This window comes from Chinchilla lanigera, unplaced genomic scaffold (assembly GCF_000276665.1).
Source record: "Chinchilla lanigera isolate Chin_1 unplaced genomic scaffold, ChiLan1.0 scaffold00023, whole genome shotgun sequence".
Lineage (NCBI taxonomy): Eukaryota > Metazoa > Chordata > Mammalia > Rodentia > Chinchillidae > Chinchilla > Chinchilla lanigera.
Window position 1 is genome coordinate 18109523 of NW_004955424.1, and position 23233 is coordinate 18132755.

At 39.4% G+C, this 23233-nt stretch overlaps 1 protein-coding gene across 2 annotated transcripts in view; it reads right to left on the reverse strand.

Moving 5' to 3' along the window:
* Meis1 (Meis homeobox 1) overlaps window positions 1–23233 on the reverse strand; it is a 129927-nt gene that overhangs the window by 49024 nt on the left and 57670 nt on the right. For both annotated transcript variants that reach the window (XM_005385683.2, XM_005385686.2), the window contains exon 8: window positions 8149–8294. In XM_005385683.2, the coding sequence (XP_005385740.1) occupies window positions 8149–8294 (146 nt within the window). The remainder of the gene's footprint in view (window positions 1–8148; window positions 8295–23233) is intronic.

Consider the following 23233-nt stretch of genomic DNA (forward strand, 5'->3'; position numbering starts at 1 on the left):
TTCTTTTAGTAATAAGTATGAATTATTCCTAATATTATCCCAGATATGGCGGCACATGCCTGTAATCCCAACACTTAGGAGGCTGAGGCAGGAAGATTGCAAGGTCAGCCTGGACTGCATAGTGAATTCAGTCCCAGCCCGGACAACATACTGAATTCAAGGCCAGCCTGAACTACATAGTGAGATCCTTCCCCAAAAAACCAAAAGAAATGAATTATTCCTAAACTTCTATAAACAGGAATAGGTACGATCTTTGTAATCTTTCTTAGTATGAGGGTTCATGTGAACAAACTATACCTCCTAACCTTTGATCTCCCCAAGAACTTCCTAGGACTCCAAAATCTCGGGACCATTTGTGTCAAAGGACAAATGAGAGTTCTTGGACACTGCAAAGACAGCAGCAACAAAGTTATCATGAAAAGGGTGAAAATTAGCCCAGGATACTAAGAACTGAAAGCAAATATAAGGCTTAAATTCACATACATTTCATTTCTTTTCTTGATGATATCATGCAAGAAGAATATTCAAATTCAAGTAGTCACCAAAAATCTCTATTTCAGAACATTTCAAATAATATGACACCAAGCCATTTGCCTTACTAACTTAGGGTGCTAATTTGCATAACAACAAGATCTTTAAGGCCTAATCTCCCTTTAGATGAAGCAACACATTTTGCACTGGGACACATGTCTACTGGGCTATAATTTGCTGAGTGAAGGCATTTTGCAACAGACTGAAAAGTTTTTAGCATGTTAGAAAACTGCATGTTATAGCTCTTTCAGCTACTCTTTTGGTCCCAGAGGCCCTCCACTGGCCCAGGAAGAAAGAAGTGTCCTCCCTGAGTTCCTGAGACCACTTCCCTGCTCCCGGCACCCTGAGGTGAAGATCAAGTCCACCAAACATGCAAAATTTACCAGACCCAAGATTCTGAAAATAGAGGCACAGCAATACTGAAGCCCCTGCCACCAGTAATCATTTTGACATGAATCTACACACTCACTGTCATCATTACTACCTTGGACTGTTAATAAAATAACCTTTGCAACCTCATGGCATTCAATATAATATAAGTAAGCTTGGGCTATGGCCAAGAGGGTTTTGTGAACTGAGAAAAAGACCTCTCCACTCTTTGGTGGCCTTCTGACACGAAACGATATCAGCAGATATAGAAAAATTAAAACACTGAACATGGGCTCTGTAGGTATTACAAGAAATAAAATACGTTGGTTTTCTCCACTAGAACTAACAGAGATAGCAGCAGTTCACAGAAATTTGTCCCATAGAAGAATACACACATACAAGTATGTACGGATATATAGTTGTGCAGCCATACGTACATGTTAGTAAGAAAGACTGAGCTATCCTGAGGCTGTTTCCAGTTAAGGCAAACAAAGACTATCCTAAACTCCATGGCATACAGATTTGTTTCAACTGGTGAAACAACCAACCAACAAAACCAATCCAAAGCAAGACACTAAAATCCTCTCTAACATAAAACCACCCGTCAAAACTTCACACTTTAAGGCAAGGTATCATTTAGGAATCTTGAACAGTAAGAAAGTAAACAGTCAGGCTTATATAATGTAAAATCCTAAGAGTTGGATTGAGCTTGTTAATATATTCACTTGTATACATGTGATGTACCCATTTTGATTGGAAAGATATACTGAGGAGGAGCAGTTGCATGTTCAGTGGGCAGGTTTGATACTTTACCTTCAAAAACATTATTAACTGAAATGAATAAAGGCACGATATTGATATATGAGGTATAAGCCGCTGGCTAGTGTTCAAACAGTCATGTGCATTGGCAACTGTTCACTTAATATATTATGCTTATGTGAGCATTTTTGTTTTGAACTTAATCTTTAATTAACCCAATTAAGAACATATCAGAGGGCCTGGGGATGTAGCTCAGTGATAGAGCACTTGCACAACCAGGGGCTCAAACCATAGCACCACAAAGGAAAAGGAGAAAAAAAAAGGATACCTTAAAGCCAAACTATTGTGCATTTTAGGGCTGGTGACAAAAGGAAACTTTTAGAATAACTGCTACCCAGGCTCAAAAATCCCATCGAGAAGGCACCCACCATCAACAGAATGAATAAACCACATATTTGACCGAACATAAAACTCTCAATCACCCCAAAAGTAACACAGAGCCCCTGGTCAGAGCCCATTCATTCATGAGCCCTGTGTACCCGAATCAACGGGAAATTTTAAAGTTGGACTTTGTCGTGTCATTACTTTTGATCGCCCCCCTCCCATACCTCCTCATCAAGGGACCGTAATTACCCCAGGTCAGAGGTGCATAACTAGGAGTGGGGAAGAATGGTTGGGCTTTGGGAAGGAGGTGTGCAGAAGGCTGGGAGAGAGCTTTGCCAGGTCACTAATGGCCTCTGGGGCAACAACTTGGAGAACAGGCTGATGCTTCCCCTTTGATCTTCTAATTCACAATGATCATTAGTATTAACTCCGATTCTTCTGGGTGAAGAATTCCAGCTGTAGCCTTTTCAGTTTACCTGACCTAAGAAAATTCATCACCCATCCCATTAGGATTCAATAACTAGCTAAGAAAAAGAAAAAGGCAGTTGCCCCAGAATCTGGAAGCCACCCGCTTCTTGATTAAAACAGAATTTATATGATGCATAGCACAGAAGAATTAGGGCATTCCCATATTCCCCCTCAAGTAATTAAATAACCTATTCCATTCTCCTCCTGAGACAGATGATTCCCACTTTGTTGAAAAACAGTCAAGTTTCTTATCTAATCAGAGTTGAAATATGCTGTCTCCAAAAGTATCTTTCATGGTTAAGAGAGAGGGAGTTTTATCATTTAGGCCTGAGTTAGTTTAGTATAACCTAGCATCGGTCAGAGAAGAATGATCATTTGCAAGCAGAAAGTTTAATCACAACAAAGATGCTTTTCTAGAGGCTGGGGATTTAGCTCAGGGGCAAAGCGCCTGCCTGGCAAGTGCAAGGTTGTGAGTTCAATTCCTGGTACAGAAGAAAAACAAACAAACAAAAACAAAACAAAGATGCTTTTCTAGATATTGAAAAGCTCATTTTTTAATACGGCCATGGACATCTGAAAGGGAAAGATGTCACTTCTTCATACTAGTTTTCAACTTCTTAACATATTTGCAGATGATACGCAACAACAAAAGAATCAGGTACCTGATTATTCTATGTATTCTCCATAAACCACTCCCAGTGGCCCAGGCATATGAAAATGAAGGTCAGTGAAACCAGTTGAAGAAAGGACCACTTTTCTCAAATGCTCTGTGTTATTATGATCCTGATGGACATTTGGGGGAAGCATTCACTAGAGGTTGCCCTAGCCCACTATCTTTTCAGGATAATTCCATTTCCTTCAGGACAGGTGGCTGAAGAGTACAGGTAAAGCACATGAAGGTAAGTCACTGGTAACACCGAAGACGAGGAACAGAAAGAGAAATAGAAATGGGAAGAGAGGAGAACATACCGTCTATTACCTACCTACATTCACATCTGTAAGTCATTCTATCCACATGTTGATCTTTCACTCACCTTATTCAACAGAATGGGGTGTCTGGATATCAACTAGTACTTTTAAATTGTAATAATGATTCATAACGTTTAGAAAGGAATGCTTCCAAAGTCACAAGCAGAGATATGACACTAAGATGTCTCCAACAGATCTTGTCACCAAAAGCAAAACCAATGAAACAACATCTGTCTCTTCTAGAGCTTTCAATTCCCAATTCAATTCCACTTACTCCATCTTTAGAGTGGCGGACCCGCAGGGCACTTTTCATCTAGTAATGTTTCTATGGAAACGCCATTCTCAACCTGGAAGATTCTACAACCCCTCACACAGGCTTTATCCACCATGAAAGGAAACTCATAAATCAGAAATCAAGACTTAGATTTGGCCCCTCCACACACAAATATTTCCCAAGCTAAAAGTTCACACACACAAATTAAAGAAATAAAAGAAAACAAAATCACATAGCAAATATGTGTATCTGGTTTAGAAACAAAATTTGTCACAGTTGCAAGGCTCAACTGGAGAGATCCCCAAGATCAGTGGAAGGATGGGCAGTCACACAGAATGTGAATAAAAATAATTTCACCTTCAGGACACCTCCCCCAGTTAACCTTCAGAGTCACTTCCCCAGCTATCAATGGCAAATATTGACTCTTGAATGCTTTTTTTCACCTGAATCTGCAGGTGTGCATTTTAAATACTTCCCTCTTTCTAACTTTCAGGATTCCAGGGATACATAGTGACTTGGAGCAGAAAAATGTAGTTGCTGCATATTTTAAAGAAAAATCATGATAAGTGCTTTTCTATCAAGATTATATTTGAAACTGCTATACGATAGGAAGGGAAGCAAAAAAGAAAAAAGACCCATGATTTTTACCTCATTGACTCCTTTTGCTCATTTTCACTAGGCTCTTGAATACATATCTTTGTATGATGATGCACTAAAGAAACATAATATTCAAAACATGACTAGCTTAAGCACTATGGCATAGTAGGCTGTTACAGTTGGAATAATGACTTAAAAAGGGGGAAAAAAACTTTGATGTGACATGTCTCTGAGCTGATTGTGACTAGATGCAAATATTAAGCACTTTTTAATTGTTTGTAATAATTTATCTTCAGGCAAATGGAAACATTTCTATTAATAAGTGCTTTTTCTTCTTTCTAATTTTCTCTTATTATCTAAATCATGTCAGTCATTCTTTTCAGTTCCAGGGAACTGTTTTTTTTTGTTTTGTTTTTAAGAGACCTTCTCTACTATCAGTCCTGGCAAATGTCCAACTAAGACTGAGCTGGAAATGTGCCACACTAAAATTTCCTTTCGCTCCATAATCACCAAACTTTAAAACCTGTTTCCTTTTCTTTTACTGTTTTCATTATACACAAGTATGTGCAGTTCAACTTGCTAGAGACGGAATCCAAAAAGGAGCTTTTAGTTCTCTCTTTGGAGTAGTAAAATGTGCTACTGATTAAATCTACCTGTGGATAACTACAGACCAGCACATTTTTCTTCTCATGCAGCTGGGGTGCAAATCCAGAAAGGTTTTTTATTCAGGGCCTATTCTACTCCTCTAACACAAAAATGCTTGAAAGCCCTTTCAGGGGCAGATTTTTTTAACTGAATAAACTCAATGAAAGGATTGATCCATTTATTTTAAAAAGAAAACAATAACAATTTGCTTTCAGTAAGATGTGTGAGGTTTGAGAATAACCTTTTGGCATTTAAAAAGACTCATTTACAATTTCCTAATAAATTGTTATTGCCATTGTTTTAACTAGCCAGCGTTTCAACTGCTCCTTTATATTGAACAAAAATTCAGAAAGGATTTTCCACATAAATAGCATTAATCTCATAATCTCATAATCATTTAAAACTTGCACACAGTCTCCCTAATGAATTGTACATCCTTGAAGATCTCTCTGAACTTAAAGCTACTAAAAGATTAGTACTGAGACATCAGTTGTTACTTACATTTGGACAAACAATAATAAAACTCTCTTTAAAATCTATACTCTTTCCACAGACTTTATTGGAATTAGCTACTGACTATAAACATACCTAAGAAGTCCAGAGGATAGGAAAAACAAAGGGAAGTCTGCACATGTGGATGGAAATCTGTTTACTCTTGAAATTAGAGGGGTGGGAGGGAATCTTTCTTATTGAGAGACAGAATGGGGGAAAAATTTTCAACTCTTCACTCTGCTTTTGAGATGATGTTGTACGAGCAATTAGCTTTTCAGAGATTGTTATCATTATCCATATTTCCATATGTGCAGATGGCACTAGAGTGGGCAGGGGGATAGAAATACCCCCTGGAAACCATAAGGCAACTTCTGTGAACATTCATAGAAAGCCAGAGAGTCCATCCTTTTGTGTTTGGGAGAAGAATGGACTTCCCCTTCCAGGGCAGAGACACAGGCCAGCAAAAATCCTGACACTGAAGGCAACTAGCCAGGCTTCAAGAAATCAGGCAGCTCATGAATAATTTCTATTATATTTGCCCCAACAATGTAGAGTCCACATAAGCATTGCAATGCAGGTAAAATCACACTATTAGAAAGGATTTTTTTTTTCTGTGTGTGTGTGTGTGTGTGTGTGTGTGTGTGTGTGTATGTTTAAAATGATAGAGCTCTCTGCAAGGTTCTTCACAAGGGTACAGCTTAGAAAAACAGAAAAACTGGCAGATGAATAAAATAACTTGCTTCTCTCTCCTGATTCTATCTGAACCAATATTTGATTATATTTTATTCAGGGGCACCTAAACTTCAGGCAAAGCCAAAGCTCCTTCAGAGATTGAGACAGGGGCTGAAGAATCTATTCATTCTTCCCAGTAGGACAGGAAATAGAAGTAGTTTGATTTAGATTTCGGGGCTATCTTCATTTCATCCCCACAAACCACAGTAGTTAGCTGCGTAGCTCTGGTGATGAAATATCAGCACCCTCGCAGGCACCTTTGACTAACTGTCCTTCTTATCTAAATGTCACACTATTGTTTGTTATGATATGCCCTGCTTATCCCAGTCCTCCCTCCCCTCCCCCACCCTGTTCACTAATGGTTTCCTCAATAGGAAACTTGTACAAGGTATAGATTTCAAATATTTACATACATGCAACAAGTGTCAGATAAGTAATGGTCAGATCTAGGTAAGCCTAATATGATGTCACTGTCAAAACAGCTACACCAATCTGAATCTTTGACTAACTTCTAGCATTAACCAACCTCTGAAGTTTACTCTAAAATGCTCAGCAATCTAGATATTTGGATTTATAAGAAGAGGAGAGAAGAAACTAACTTTTTTTCTCTCTCTCTCTGTTGTCTCTCTTCTCCTGATGCTCTTGAGTTTTTATGTTACTCACCAATATTGGAAAATATAGGTTAACTTATACCTTTTAAGTATTATTGAAGGTATAGTCTCTACTTGGAGTTCTAGAACCAAGGTGGCCTTCAAACATCCCCCAAGTTTACCTCTCCACCAGGACCACTCACGGAGTAACATGACTTGGAGCAAAAGAGTGAGAGTTAATTGTCTACAGAAATATTTGTGACGGTGCAGAATTAACCCTGATATTTGGGGGGAGGATGATTTTTAAGAAAAGCAAACTAAGCTAAAAATAGTAACATAAAGATTTGCTCCTGACATTTAAAAAAAGTCAAGTTTTTAACATGCATTCATCTATGTAGCTACGCTACAACCTTATGCTACAACAAATTATCCTTTGTTTCTATTATTGAAAATCTCCTGGTCAACAGTCTTGCTGATTTTAAAAATATTATTTTGTCCATAAATTTTCATTTTGTCTTCTTCTTTAGATGTCATTAAATCTGTATGCACTTACAAAAATATCCACCAAAATATTATGATTGTAAATATTTTGAACATGAAATTTATTCAGAACAATAACCAAACGAAACAAATCCCCCTGTGGCATAAAGCCCAAAACTCTAGTTTCTCACATCTCCAGGAGAATTCCTGCAGTGAAAACAGCAATGCTCACACAGACAATATAAACTGTTACTCTGCTTGAAAAGTCACAAGGGACTGCACAGGAAGAGTGACTATATATTGCTGTTTTCCTTTACAGTTCTAAGTGCAGGGACAACTTTCACTGGGGAGCTCTGACTCACACGGATATTTTGTAATGGGATCGGGTATATTCAAGCCACTTAACAGAAACTGATGTGATCAGCTCGCCATTGCAACTTGATTTAAGTTTTTGTGGACCCTTCACTGTTAAGGTCCACTGAAGCACTCACTAATGATATTAAGCCTTTCTGTCTGGATTCCTCTCACTTTCTTTTCGGTAGTGGTTTGTTTTAAGTACTTCAGCATCACACTTAGTAAAAGCAACATCATTAACATACATACTTAAAAAAATCACAAGTGCACACAAACTCCTCAACCTTATAATTCATGAAAGTTAACAAAATTGCAATAGAGATCTTCAAACAAAATTCCTTATTTGGGGTATGGAGCTAGGAAACAAGAACTAATACTTCAGCAAAAACTGTGAGAACACAGTGGTTTATGAAATATTGCAAGTCCAGAGGGATCACTTTTTTCTCTATCAAAACTGGTCATTGCCCATATTTAGTTTACATATGTCATTTAGAATCCACTTACTGTTAGATGCTGGAACAGCCACGCCCTCATGATATTTGTGGCTACTTTGGGAAAGATGCCACGCTTTTTGTGACGCTTTTTGTCCTTATCAGGGTCATCATCGTCACCTGTGCTGGGGGAAGCTACACTGTTGTCCAAGCCATCACCTGCAAACATAGTGAATCAAATTTTGACTGATGCTACCTTGACATGCTTTATTCAAATAGAATGCCTTTGGATATAAACAAAACCAAAAGAGCAATTTAAATGATTAATAGTTTCTTTGGTACTTTTTTTTTTTCAAGACAAAGAGAAAGAACAAGACCTAGGCTCAAAAGTAATCAGGTCTAAAGAAATCTTCCAAAGAACAGTGCTAAAGGTCAAAGGGAATGGAAGGAAATATCCAATCTCTTTAGTGGCTTTGTTGCCATGGTAATTATTCCAATATGTATAACTGAGACACGTTATGTGTAACTCTACTGGGCATTTAAAATATGATGGCAGCCATACCAGTGACACTGTCACTGTCTGGGTATTGAACCCCACATATAGTCATTGATATCAACTTGTAAGAAGATGCGTTTAAGATATCAATTATTTCCACCAGTGACTTATCTGGAGACTATTTGAACTAGGATGGAGAAATGTAGGTAATCCATCATATAAGCAGTTTGACATAGGAATGCTTCAAATAGAATATAAATTTTCTTATAATAGAAAGAGCATTAAGTTTAGTAAGGGAAAAAGCCTGTCATAGTACTTTAATTAGAAAACAATTACTATTTAAATGAAATAAAGTAATGCTAAATAAACAAGCTGGAATCATATTACACTAATAACACAAGCAGTATCTAAAAGTCTAGGTTTAAATTTTTGTCACGGAAAAACAACCTAGTAACATATTCTTTTGTGCTAGATCATTTTTTAAATGGATTTTTGTTGTAAAATTAAAATAGTTTTTTTTTCCTAGAAGATATTTTGGCTGTGTGATACCATGAAATAAAAAAATGGTATTCCTTTATAGTGCTATATTTGATAAGAAAAAAATGAAATTTCCACCTATAAAATCACAGTGTCCAAAGTAAGTCACAAGGTCCAAATGGGAGGTAGGTATTTTCTGTCTTGGCAACAAAATCAAAAGGGAAAACAATGGATTCAACCCACACATAAGTAGCTAAGCTTCTGTCAAACTCTCTTCCACTGAGCTTCTTGGGGCCACACTCTCCACTGGAAATACCGGCTCTTAGCAAATGAGCAGGTTGATCTGAGCCCCAAAAGAAGAGCTACAAAGGCCAGGCTTAGAGGTGAGGTAAGGAATACATCCCAAAACACATTTGCTGGCTTTATAAGTCATTGGAGAGCATCTACATACCCCGAAGAACCTGATACCTTGGTAAGACAAGTTTCCCAGTGACTGTACATTGGAAATAGCTTCTGATTCTTTTACATAGGTTCATGAGCTTGTGTATTGCTCATTTCCATTTGTGAGGTCCTACAGACAGAAAGAATTCTCTATTTTGATTTCAGTTACTCAGTCTTAATTTATAGGAGTTATGTTGTAACCAATCAGTTGTTCTTAACAGTTGCCTCAGGAGATCTTCCCCGTTCCTTGGGAAAAGAAGATGCCCTCCAAGTTTTGTTTTTTTGTTTTTTTTTCAGTTGCCTTGACATACTGAGGTAAATGTGAAAACCTTCACTGGGTGAGGAACAGACTAATTTGAACATTACTACTATTCTTATGGTGTATGCCACAAATACAAAACTTTTGCAGAACTTACTGAGTTTAAGCTTTTATTAAAGTCCATAACTGTACTATATTTATAATCTTTAATATACATTGTTAAAGTTAGACAGAATCATAGCCTGAGTTCTGATGAAAAGATCATGAAGACCCCCAAACCTCAAGTCATCACTGCCTCAGTGAAGAAAGTCCTGTGTTTTGTGGCTGGTTCAAGGTCACGTGGCTATAGTGTGGCGCTTCTGGGTCTTGAACCGGACCAGACACCCACATCCTTAAATCAATGCCCCTTCCACCCTACTGAGGTCTTTATTTGCATAACCGAGTGTTTTATGAGAAATCCCCTTGGGTTTGCCTAATAAATTCTTTGAAAGTCCAGTATTTAAAGAGGCTTTTTATACAGAGAAGCAATTCACCATATAAAATAACAATTCATTAAAAAAACATGAGAAAAGAAAACAACTCCAAAGATTTCAAATTTCCATGGGCTAATCCACTTTCAATATGCAAAAGGTAGCCAAGGAAAATAAATATATTACTTGATCATTGATTAAACATGAAACGCTTCTAACCTAACATGACTGCATTTCCCTACCTCTCCATGATTGTTTTCCACCTCTAAAAAAAAAATAGCGTTCTTATCCATCTCAAACCCCCTCAGATTAATTTAGTAAGCAATGCCTAGTGCCTGCCTAGAAGAGAATTCATTGATAATTTATGGAAATATCTACTATAATCCAGTGGAGATGACTTTTTTCCAGCTTTGTGCATCAATAGATAATCAAGGCCTTAAAGCAGCCTCAGCTTCCCATTACCTCAGGCAAAAGAATTCCTGAAAGCGTGCCTGGAGGGCACCTGAATTATATACTCCATTAGGAGAGGAAGGCTTTCTGCATTCCATGTGTAACACTCACCAGAACCTTTCCTGTTTATTTCTGCTGTATGAAAGCAGAAGCATTAGGAACAGAATTTTTTAAGTGAAGACTTATGTACATACAATGGGGAAACCTTTCAAGCAGGAGCCAGATCACCCCCTTCAGTCCCTGGCAGTGACCTCTCCCGAATAAAAGGTTTCTATTACATCATTAGCTCAAGCCAAAAACAGCCTTGGCTTAATGCACAGTTTGTTCTTCCTACTGTTTTTAGGCAAATACAGCTACTTTACTCCCATCTGGGAGGGAAATTACACTGCTGGGTTGTAATCTAAGACAAGATTTTCATTGGAAGCAAATGCTTTCAATCCAGTGTAAATACTGGTGCATGTTCAGAAAAGCCTAAAACAATAAACCCTGCTCCTTTCCGACACAGTTAGGGAAATGGAGAAGATGGGGAAGGAGAAGAGCATAATAAAACAGACTATTCTCAAAGCAAACACTTTCAGAGATTTTAATAAATTGTTTAACCTCTTCCACTTTCGAAAATTGAAAATTGATCTCAGAACGTCTCGACCTCAGAGGAGAGTCTAAATGGTCAATTGTACCTTTAGCATTTCCATTCACTCTGCAATTTGATACAGTCACCTCTCTGCAGTCTCTGGAGGATTTATTTCCTTTTTTTATTTTTAAGATCACTAAACAAACTTGGAAAACCGCCGGCCGACCACACGGCAGCAGGCAGCAGCTCTGAACCACATTTGTAAAATGTCAGCAGTGACTTCATTCCTGGAGCTGACTTCTTCTGCCGCCAAATGAAGGCAAACTGAAAAGGTGGAAATAATCATAAAAATGATGCTAGTCCATAAACAAGCTTACAGCCTCATTAGGATAGCAGTAGGCTCCAGTGGGTGATTTATGCTCATTTTGCTGATGCTATGAGGAAATGCCATAGGGCAACTTTAGCCAACTGCTAATGGTTTTTGACAGCTTCTTAGCAACTAGTGCAAGCAACGTTGTGGCGTTTGCTAGTGACAGAAACCGAAAATGTCATATTATCTGCCCATGTGTCATGAAGTCCGTGTGGCAATTAACTAGTAGGCCAGTGACTGTGGGGCCAGAGGCTCCTGGAAATGGCCTTTGGCTATGCGGAGGCAGCCAGCGGGCCCTGGGCACACACTGGCTGTACAAATGTATCGTTCTAATGCAGAAATCCACTCCCTGCCACCTCTGGGCTCCAATAAGACCACCATTCAGGTCCCTTTCTTCCCCCTCACTGAAGGGACACTGGGTCTCCCTCGGTCTCTCTCAGTCTCTCTCAGTCTCTCTCGGTCTCTCTCTCTCTCTCTCTCTCTCTCTCTCCTTCCCTCTTTCTCAGTCTCTCTCCGTACCTCCCCCCTGCTATGTACCTCCCCCCTGCTATTGGAAGAGTTGAGGGCAATGTAACTTGATATGATTCTCTGACTGGCTCTTTAATTGGCAATACCTGGTTCTGTGCTCTTGGGCCCTGGATTCAAAGGTGCTAACTATTTTTCGGCTCTCTTTCAAATTAGTCTAAAAGGATTTAAGATCACTGAAGCAGACTCATTGCCTGTCAGATTGCACAGAGCAAAGGAACTCTGCACAGCAACAAGACACTATTTAAAAAACACCCAGCTTCTAACAAGCAGGAGGAGAATCTTGGCCACACTTTGCAGTTTCCGAGCTATCAAAACCATGCACTGTATGTCAAACTGTCAAATCTTTCAGCGTGGGCCATTTGCCCTTTCAAATAATATTTAAGAATTGTTTTTACAAAATTTTATAGGCCATGGTCTAGTGAAAGAGGCCAGCCAACAAAGAAAGGAATTTGTACTACAATTCGTCTACGGACAATTTCTTGTGAGACCTGGGCCTGTCCCTATGGAGCAAGGCAGGTGACCTGTGGCAGCTCCCAGGCTGTCAGAGAGCTCAGATTTCAAACATGCTCAACTCAAACATCCCAGTCGCCTATTTAAGCATGCCCGGGCATTTAGACTGTGCTATCTCCTGCCTTTCAAGGCGGGATAAAGCGGCATTTATCGTATTCAGGCCATTCAATGGGTCAGACTGACCGTGTCAGCAGGGGATCCTCTCTGGCAGGTCAAAGCTCTGCTTCCATTTTTCTCCCCCTACTAACTCCCTCTCTCCGCCTAGGGCTGCAATTCCCAAAATCCTGCTGGGAGTGAGGTGAAAAAACACCCACCCACACTCACACACACCAAAAAAACTCACCTAGGATTTACATCATAACTGATTGGAACTCCTTGCGCCGGTGGGCCCTCAGGTAGAAGTAAAATGGGTTGTCCTTCACAGGGCACTCTACGTCACAGAGGCAAAACCCCTAATGAGGGGTATGAACTTTCAACTGCCAGGGCAAATGCACGTGTAAGGTTTTGCACCCTTTTGTTTGGCTGGAAGCCAAGCTAGAAGCCACCATAGATTCAAGAATACTTTCATCTATGGTTTTGTTTTGAGGACCCCATAGGTGTGAGACATATCCTATCTGTACTATTTTCTTTTCTCCTCTTGCAGTATTTAGGAATAGAGTGCTTGTTCTGAAGTGAACCTGAAGTCAACAATCAAAGACACTGATAATCCTGACTTTCAATGCTGTGGAATTCTACTTTGCTTTGAAAGCTGTCTAAGTGGTACAGAAGCAGGTGAAAATATACCTCTAGGTGAACGGTGGCTAAATTTTCACACAGAGAGGAATATTATGGTGTACTGTGATTGATGGCAAAAAGAAAGGACAACAAAGAGGGTTTCCATTTACTCCTGTGTGTTTCCTCCATAGCATATCTATAATGAGAATATATGGCGACTTGCCTCTAAAATGTGTAGAATGTTCCTGCCTTTCTAGTGGCTGCTGGTACAAATGTCTTGTCAGTGTGAAAAGGACGGGTTTGCTCTGTAGTGCGCTGCATATCCAGGAGTGTTATGGGAAATGTAAAAACTACCTCAAATCTCCTTCTCCACGTTCTGGTGGAGAAGTCAGGTAGGATAACTTTTCTGTGTTATGTTAAGAAGATAAGTGGTGAGATTTATGGACATTCCTTCCTCAGGAACCAGCTAGAATACTTCAGAGGTCTTAAGGAGGTGTTTTGTCTTCATTTCGAATGCACAATAGCTGCCAGAATCATTTTTCTAAAGCACATATTTGATCATATCACCCTGGCACTTAAAATCCTTCTGTGGCTCCCTTCTGCCTTCAGGATAAAGGTCAGACTTTTTAGCCTGGTATGGAGGGCCCTTCATGATCTCTCTCCTGGGTGTCTTTCCAGCCTCTGTACATAGGCACTCACCATCCCACCTGGTCCTGAGCCCACTTGAAGTTCTCATCACCCACATGTGGCTCTCTGATTGGTCATGTTTCCTCAGGCTAAGTCCTTGCCCCTATGGCAGCCTTTCCTTCCTTTTCCCCACAACATGGCCAGCTTTTTGGTGACCTTTAAGGTGCAGCTCAACTGCCACATCCTACAGGAAACATTTGCTGGATTCTGATTGGTCTAATGATACCCCTGCAAGCCCCACCCTTGAGTAATTTTTCTTCTCCCAACATCCCTCCAGGCTCCTTTACACACTGTCCTCTTCCAGGACAACTGACTCCTACGTATGTCCTCTGGACCCAGCTATAGCATATCTGAAAGCAGCAACCAAGTCATACACCTCTTTGTTCTCTAACTGCAGTGTTATCCATATGTAATGGGTACAATATGTCCATTGTTTATCAATGAAAGAGTGAATGAATAAATGCATTCTTTTTTCATTGCATGGAGAAAAGCATAATTGCAGTTATTACTTCTTACATTTCTTTCTGAGACACATACAAATTAAGCTCTTGAAAAATATTCATCAATGGAATTTGATAAATAACTATCAGCAAACATAAAAGAAATGCATTCTCCAAATGCTCTCTAGAATGCTTCCTTGGAACTAGACGTTCATCTTGGATAAAGAACAGACTACAAGTTAAGGTATCAGAATTCTTCATGTTTGCCATAGCCCTTCTGAAAGGCACCACTATTTCCACCTCTATGATCACTTACAATGGTTTACCTCACTCAGTATCTTGTTTGTGCATTTTTTCTGAGTTCAGCTTTTAAAAATAAAGCAAAGGTTATGTGCTTCTGCCTGTATTTTTCCTAATGAATTAATTCCTGAATATCTCCTGCCTTTACACACCTCTCCATTTTACTACAGCAAAGAAGCAGTTGTTCCTATGCAAACAATTTTTCCTGAGCTTGAACTCCAGACTCACACTTTAAACATCTGTATCCCATAAAACTCTGAATTTCCTTGGTTTTTCCCAATGATGGTACCAGCCTTTCCTGCACACTGTCTCAGCAAGTTTTCAGCAAGAGGTATGCTGAGGATCTTAGTATCTGACACTAGGGAGCAGAGGAAATGTCATAGGATCCTAGGGAACACTAGGAAAACTTTTGTTACATATATTAAAATACATTTCAACTCTTAAATCTTACCACACATTTTCCAGAGAAACACAGTGCACTTCAGGTATCTGCACATCTTGAAACTAATATACAAATGTGTAAGAGTCAAAATCCATTGATTACTGTGTATGTTGCATTTTAATTAGGATTCTGTTAACTCCTTGGCCTCCCTTTCATATCGCTTCTCATCCTTAGGTGTTTAAGGTTTCCTTGTTCTTAGTTCAAAGTGATTCACAGTTGATCAAAGAAAAACAACAAAAGAACATTCTCATGTATTTTGTACTACTACCCACAGCTTTCCTGAAAATTCTGAGGTGATTCTTTTGAAAACCAAAATAAAGAGTTAGGTGTGGGTACACGCTATAGCCATGCTAAGTTCTACCAGAAGCTTAACAAATGCCCCACGGTACCAACACACCAATGATGCTGAGGAGAAAGATGGAGCTCGGGACAGAAGGAGAGAAGATGAACTTATTGGCACTTCCTTAAAAAACGGCTTGCTATGCTTCCTACAGTTGTCTCCTCAGAGACTTGCCACGAGACTTTCTCTTCCTATTTGAATTTAAGTTTGTCAAATGCTGTCAAGAAATTCGTAATAGGTAACCATTGTGGAATGAGCTCACAACCTTTTTCCCCTTTATTTAATGCACAGAGAGAAACAAACCTAAAAGAAGAACTGGAAAATCAGAGCCTGCAGAAAATCCCTCTTTCTATGACTGCATTATCTTCCTTTTCTAAAGGGTAAAAATGTGTCATTTAAAAACGAGCCCCATATATGTGATCTCCTGTCACATTAACAGCCACTCTTACTATTCATCCACCTCTTTAACAAAAATGCGTTGAACTCCTATGTCCCAAACACTATGCCAACACTGGGGACACAAATAGTGAACAACGTAGGGAGAATTTCGGTTTCTACCAAGCATTCCACTTGGAGGGAGCAAATGTTAAACAAAATAATCACACTAAGAAATGTGCAGATGCAAACTGAAGCACTTGACCAGAAAGAAATACAAATCCATGAGTGTGTAAAATAAAGGCATTGATCTAGGTTGGAGAGATCTGAAGGGTGGGAAAAAGCCAGTGAGGGGTGGTGGGCAGCCTAAAAGGGCAGAAGGCAAAGGAGAGTGTCCCAGATGACTGGAAGAGCAGTACAAAGGCCTTGCACCTGTAGCAAGACACAACTGTGGAGAAGGAACCTGGGACAGCGAAGAATAGGATAAAGGACTAAGAAGAGCAAGGCCATAGAGGGACATCTGCGTGTTTATCCCCAGGGCTCTAAGAGTTGTGTCTATTTCTCTGGCATTGGCATGACAGGCACTCATATTACCTAAATTTTATCAACAAAGCCTTACTCTTCAATGTAATGAATTCTTCCGGTTCATCGTCACCTATCCCCCAATTCCAACCAGACTGAAGCACAGAGGACGATGGAAAGCAATGAGTCCATTTAGGTAGATCTCAACTCAGACATTGATTACATTCTGACAGTGATTGATAAGTAGGTGTCTTGGACATTTGGGACATATTTTCACATAAAAGCAAGTTATGAACAGTGTTGGGCTCCAAGGCCAGCTCAGCAAATGCAAAGTAATTCATTTAAGTGGTTGAAGCACCCAGTGACATATGAGCCCTCAGAGTGCGAAGTCAAAAGGTAGAAGAAGTCGTTTCCTCTCATGTTCCTGTGCATAGAGTAGGCATAGGAAAATATTAAAAGTGAGTGTCATTGCTCTGTGTCTCTCTTCTGCTGTGTAGCACCCCTTCCCTGAAAGGTGCAGGAGGTCAACACCTGGAAGAGGCTCTTACCCCCGCTCCCTAGACCTGTCTTCTCTAGCTCTGAATTCACCCTCATCAACTCCCAACAGTCAAAGTGTCCGTCCTTGTCTGCTTGTTGATCCAAGCCAGATTTTAGGTGCAAAGCCATCCAAAAGAACAATTCTGATGCGGAAAGAATGACGGATGCACTCCTCATCCTGCCCAAAGTCTAGGGCATTCTAAAAGTAGATGTGTGGAAAGAAATGACTACGACTCTTTAAATGGCAGAGTTTCAGACAAAGTAAACAAGTAAGGGTTTTTAAAACACATATGTTGTGTTGGAGAAAATGTTTTGTTTTGTAAATCAACAGATGCCACGCTCATGAAAGAGCCCAGGATATTTCCAAATGGATTGTTACATCGCTCTTCCTCTCTCTCAATTTGCCACCTCCCCTATGTCTAGATTTGGAAAACCATGTGTTTCTGAACACTCAACATTTTTTACAGAAATCGTCTTGACAGCGGATGGTTCTGTGGATATAACACAGTGGGAATATGAGCCAGAGAGCTAGGTTGAATATTCGTGTGTATATGTAGGTCATTCATAATTTGGGTGTTTATAAGTCAGGGATTGCCAGCCTGTTGAAATAAATTTGGAATAACTTCTTTGCTATAAATAACACATGCAACTAAGCTTCTATCACTTCATGATTCTTCACTGTCAACACAAATAACGTAGAAAACATAACTGGGTGAAAAATATGGAAATAAGCCAACAAAATAACTGGGACCCAGAATAAAAATATTTACTGAATTTTTATGAAAATAAAATATTAATAAAAAAATAAAAATATTTACTGAATTGTGTGTGTGTGTGCACACGCGTACACACACACACACACACACACACAAACACACCAAAAAAATCTCCAAAATCTTACTGTGTATTTGGGGGGATTAAATCAAGACAGTGGACTCTAACTTCAAAGAATGCAAGAATTTTCAGAGTTGGTCAGTGCTCATACTTTTATATAAGTAGAAGACTGTAAACACATACAACATGTGCAAAGAAATTGGGTTAATTTTCCAAGGTTTTTTTTCTCCTTGAATCATCATACTTTGTTCTTTTCAGATAGGAATACCTTTTTCTAGTAATTTAATATGACTTTTTAGCTTGAATTGCCTTCAGGGGAACAACAACAAATTAGTTGCCTACACACAGAAGACAAATAGTAATGATGACTAGGAAAGAAAAAAATCCAAATTTTACTCATTTTTCATCCATTCAACATTTTTTAAACAACTAAACACCATGGAAAATCCCTGCAAACACAGCATAATTCCTTGATGGAATCTTAGAACCTTCAGGATATGAATACATTGCAAGAATATTACTGAAATATATATATTTACAATAACAGTAAAAAGAATGATTTTTTTCAGGTTTTTGAAAATATACTTGTAAATGTACAAGTAAAACAGCAGAAAGTCATAAACTTATTTTGAATGAACAGCTCAGAAAGCATTTTGTGCTTTTAGTAATAATACAAATTCATTTGAAATACTCTCCCTAAAATGTATATAAATCCTATATTAATGAGTGGTCATAAATTTCTATAGAACCACAAAAATAAGATTCTTTTCAGAAAAGTCTGATGTAACACAGGATAAGGGGAGAGGGAGGGAGAAAGGGAGGAAGAGAGAGAAGAAGAGAAGGAAGAGGAGGAGGAGGAGGAGAGGAGTGGAAATGAGATTTATTTTGGAAATTTCTCCAAAAGCTTATTTTTAAACTTCTGTAGTGCTCTGCACGTGTGCTTGGTATTATGCATGCATGTATGTGTGAATACACATGCACTTTACACAGACAGACTAGCACTTATTTATCTAGAAGGTCACTTTTTCAACAAACTCAATTATGTAAAATACACTTCAAAAGTTGGATTTAAAAACACGTTTCCAAAATCCAGTTTAGAAAGCCAGTTTAGGTCCTCCCCTTTGGCCACATATAGAATCATGTGGTAGCTCTTACAACTCCTTGGTGCCTACCCAGCACTGGAGACCAATCAAACTAATGTTTTAGAGGTGGATTAGTAATTTTTATATAATCAAGTTTGAGAAACACTGGATTAGAACTATAGATTGGTATGGTCAAAACTCATACTTTCTGCAGAGAAATGACCATTAGATCCTCAATCAGAAAAAAAAGTTTCCTACCTTCTAGTTTGTAGGCTGAGAGCTTTATAAAAGTACAACATAATAAACAGAGGGAAAAATAAGAATCTAAGAAGCATTGTACAGTAGGGCCCTTTAGCATATTGAAAAGCAGTCCTATAAAATGCTTAGGAGACTGCGTGAAGAAAATTTATAGCACAGTACTATAACTCATGTGTCTACGGACTTTAAATTATATTTAAAAACATTTGTTATAGTCAGACCTCATAGAGCATATGTTCAGCCCGAAAATATTTTCATCAAAGTATCATTACAAGTTGTAATACTTTAAACAGTAGGATTCTATTTCCCTGGACCACATTACTCTTAGATGACACCAGAGAAACCACGATAACATATCTGTATTCCACAGGAACTCTTCTGTGCCCTCTCCACTGTTTTGTGTGGCAGGACAGAGCACAGGTTTCACAGCAATGATGACTATGAATTGTTTCAATGTGCTGCACCCAGTCCATTCTACAGTTCTCCCTGGCATTCAGGGAATCTCCTCTCCAGGCACTCACGGGCAATCTCTTTTTCATACTGCACTATTGATTCTGTTCTCAGTGGTATCCGAGTGTGAGAGAAGATAAAGGTGTGTGCAGGTAGAGACACCAGACAGCTGAAGGTGAAACAGAAAGAATGAGACAGTTGGACTCAGCAAAGAAGAAGATCCTGGGGGTAAGGCAGAAGGTAAAGGAGAGAAAAGGCCAAGTGAGGTGGTTGTGGTGGTGGTGGTGCTGCTGCTGCTCCTGCTGCTATCCTGTGCAGTTAGCTTTCTTTGAAGCACAGTAGGATGGAACTAGGTCATGAAGCCTGGAGTAGTAAATATTTGGGGTGAATGAAGAGATATTAAGTATAGTTAGAAGAACAATGAATGAAAAATAATTTGGAAAAAATAAAGGCTGTTACTCTTATTATAAAGTCGCCTAAAACCCCAACAGTTTCTAAAGCAGAGGTTTGTACACTACTAGCATGTATCTATTATTTCATCAGACCTTCTTTCCTTTGATGAAGGAGCCTCCAGTTCTTTTGTGGATTAGTAGTGCCACTCATATCAGTCACTCAGATCGTTAGAGGCAAGTGCTTGCCTTTCAAAATAAGCACACTTTGCAAAGCGGTACCTTGAGTTTGGTGGGCACGGTAAGATAAAACTAACTTTCTAGAGCGGTGGTACTCAAACTTTCACGTGCATACACAGCACCTGGCATCTGGTTAAACTGCAGATTCAAATTCAGCAGTGGAGGAGCTTGAGATTCTGCAGTTCACACAGGCTCCCAGGGTTTCCAAGTGCTAGGGGGCAAGTCCAAAGATCACACTGTCCATTTTAGCACAGTTATAGAGAATGCTCCCCTCATGGGCAAAGAAGGCCAGAAAGCATGTCGAGAACATCTGTACGCCTTGCTAAAGAGGAAAATGTGGCTAGCCCTCCTTCATCCCATGCAATGGACACTACCTGTCCCTGCTGGGCAAGAATGGCAACAAGGCTACCAGGTCCTCACTCTGAGTAGGTGATGTCACTGACCTGTGATATCAGATTAGTCTTAAATTATTCTTTCAGGATGAATGACACCTCTTCCTCTTAGTGCCACAGCCTCTCTCCCCTCTGTCTCCCTATCTTGTAGGAGACCACATTCTTTTGCCTCCTTCCTTGAATGTACCACAAGAGGACAGTTTAGCCCCATAAGTTGGATTGTCGGGGTATATATAAATCCCACTAATCACCATATAATAGCTGCAAGACCCCAGGGAAGTTATTCAACCTCTCTAATCCTCTTCTCTGCCCCTCTGGAAACAGAGAACCTAGGAATAGTACTTGCATCTTAAGAGTTGTTAGGCACACCAAGGAAAACCAGCCTCTTAGAAATGCTTGACATTTCACCTGCCAACAGTGGCTTAGCTCAGTGGATGAGTGTTTACGTTTATTTTGCTAGAGAGTGCTTCCTCTGAGCAAGGGGACATCTGAACTCTTCACCCAACCTTTAAAACAATTATTGCTATTCTTATCTTTGTTTCCCATCCCATTCCCTTTCCTAGGAGCCAAACTTTTCCAAAACAGTTACACTGACTATCCTATCATTTCATATCACCCTTTCCTTTCCTTTCCTTTCCTTTCCTTTCCTTTCCTTTCCTTTCCTTTCCTTTCCTTTCCTTTCCTTTCCTTTCACTTTTCCTCTCCTCCCCTTCCCTTCCCTTTCCCTTCCTTTCCTTTCCTTCTTGTCCCTTTCCTTTTCTTCCTGTCCCCTCCCCTTCCCTTCTTTTTCCTTCCCTCCCTTACCCTCCCTTTTCTTCCTTTTCCTCCTGAGAAACCCTAGAGTAAAGTTTTTCAGGTGTATTTCAGAGTAAAATAAGTGGCTGTGCTGCTTGAACAGCCCCACTGCCCCACGATGGCAGCCTACTGGAGGATGGAGATACACTGGAAAGAAATTTTCACCAGTGCACTGGCCCTTGCATTCCTAAACCCTATATATACTGTGCTTTTTCTATGTATACATCCTTAGGATAAAGTTTAATTTATAAATTAGACACAGTAAGAGACTAACAACAATAAAATCAAGTAATTGTAACAACATACCATAATAAAACCTTCCTTAAAATTTGAGAGTTATTTATTTTTGGAATTGTCACTTAATATTTTTGGACCAAAGATGACCTTGGGTAATTGAAAGTGGGAGAAGTAAAACTGGAGATTAGGGAGACTACTGTAAAAATGCTTATTTCCCAAAGGAAAGAGATTAATTCATATTCACTTGTCCTTTGTCATGTAAACGATATTTCTGCAGCAGTTGCAATTAGCAAAGTTGTTTTTCATTTTTTTGTTTTTTCACTAACATGGAGAAAAATTCTACCATTCCAGAAAATATCCTCAAGATACAAGACAAATGAGATGTACTATAGAAACACAAGGCTAACTTTTCATGTCTTAGCTAGATAATAAGAATAACAGAAATACTAAAACAATTATTGAACAATTGCTAGGTGTCTTAAACCATAGATGACATTGACCTTAGGTCCAATAATGCTTACAAAGACTTTGGAAGCTGAAAAAATTATCACAGCAAAATAAAATAAAAAATTCAGTTTCTTCTATATTCATTTGTTACAGATTTTTCAAAGGCTGTTTTACTAGTAACAGAAACAACATGAACTGATGATTGTGGGCTGCACAGAGGTCATACAACTTGATAAGTGCTTTTCTGAATTATCTTATTTAATGCTTGCAATAGCTCTAGTCCACAGATAAGGAAATCAGCACAGGCTGCTACACAGATAAGGAAATTGGAGCTCTTTGTGGATTTGAACTCAGATCTGGCTCCAGGCTAACTTCCTAATCACTGTAGAACTATGCTCTCCATTTAGTCTCCTTAGATTAGATAATATCAATGAAGGTGCATCCTTAACCTCACAAGCTCTTCCAGGGTGGTAACAGTCGCTCTTCTCTGCTGCCTGGCCTCACTTCTGGCAAAAATCCTCCCTGAATCGGAGCCACTTTACCCAGAGTAGAAGAGACACAGAAGCACATGGTCCTGGGCTGGCATGTGAGTGCTCCAGAGGCTCGGGGAAAAGGAAAGGTTAGGTACAAGAAAACCATGTGGGAAATACACAAAGAAGTGACAAACCCTAAGTGTCTATGGATACAGAGAAAGTTCACCAGAATGGGAACACAGCGGTCGAAAAGAGCTACATTCCAAAAAATGGAGGGAATTTTTCTGAATGAGCCTCTAAAAAACAAAAGAGGAAATCATATTTTAAAGCACTTTGTGTCAAAAGAAGAAGCAGAGGGGAATCTTGCACTAGCTAGAACGTGAGGTCTGTTCCTGCTTTGGAGGCCTCGGAGGAGTCACCTATGAAATGACAAACATGGCCATGCCTGAGACACAAAGAAGGGCAAAGCAAATATTTCTAGCACCATACAAACATTTCTAAGTCCGCGTCAGGATTCTGAAATTCTGCTAATAGAAAAGTGGGGGAGCACCCGCATCTCCAGAGGCTGTTGTGCGCTGTGGGACACTGGGAAAGTCACACTGAACGGGAAGGCTGGGCTGCTCAGCCAGAGG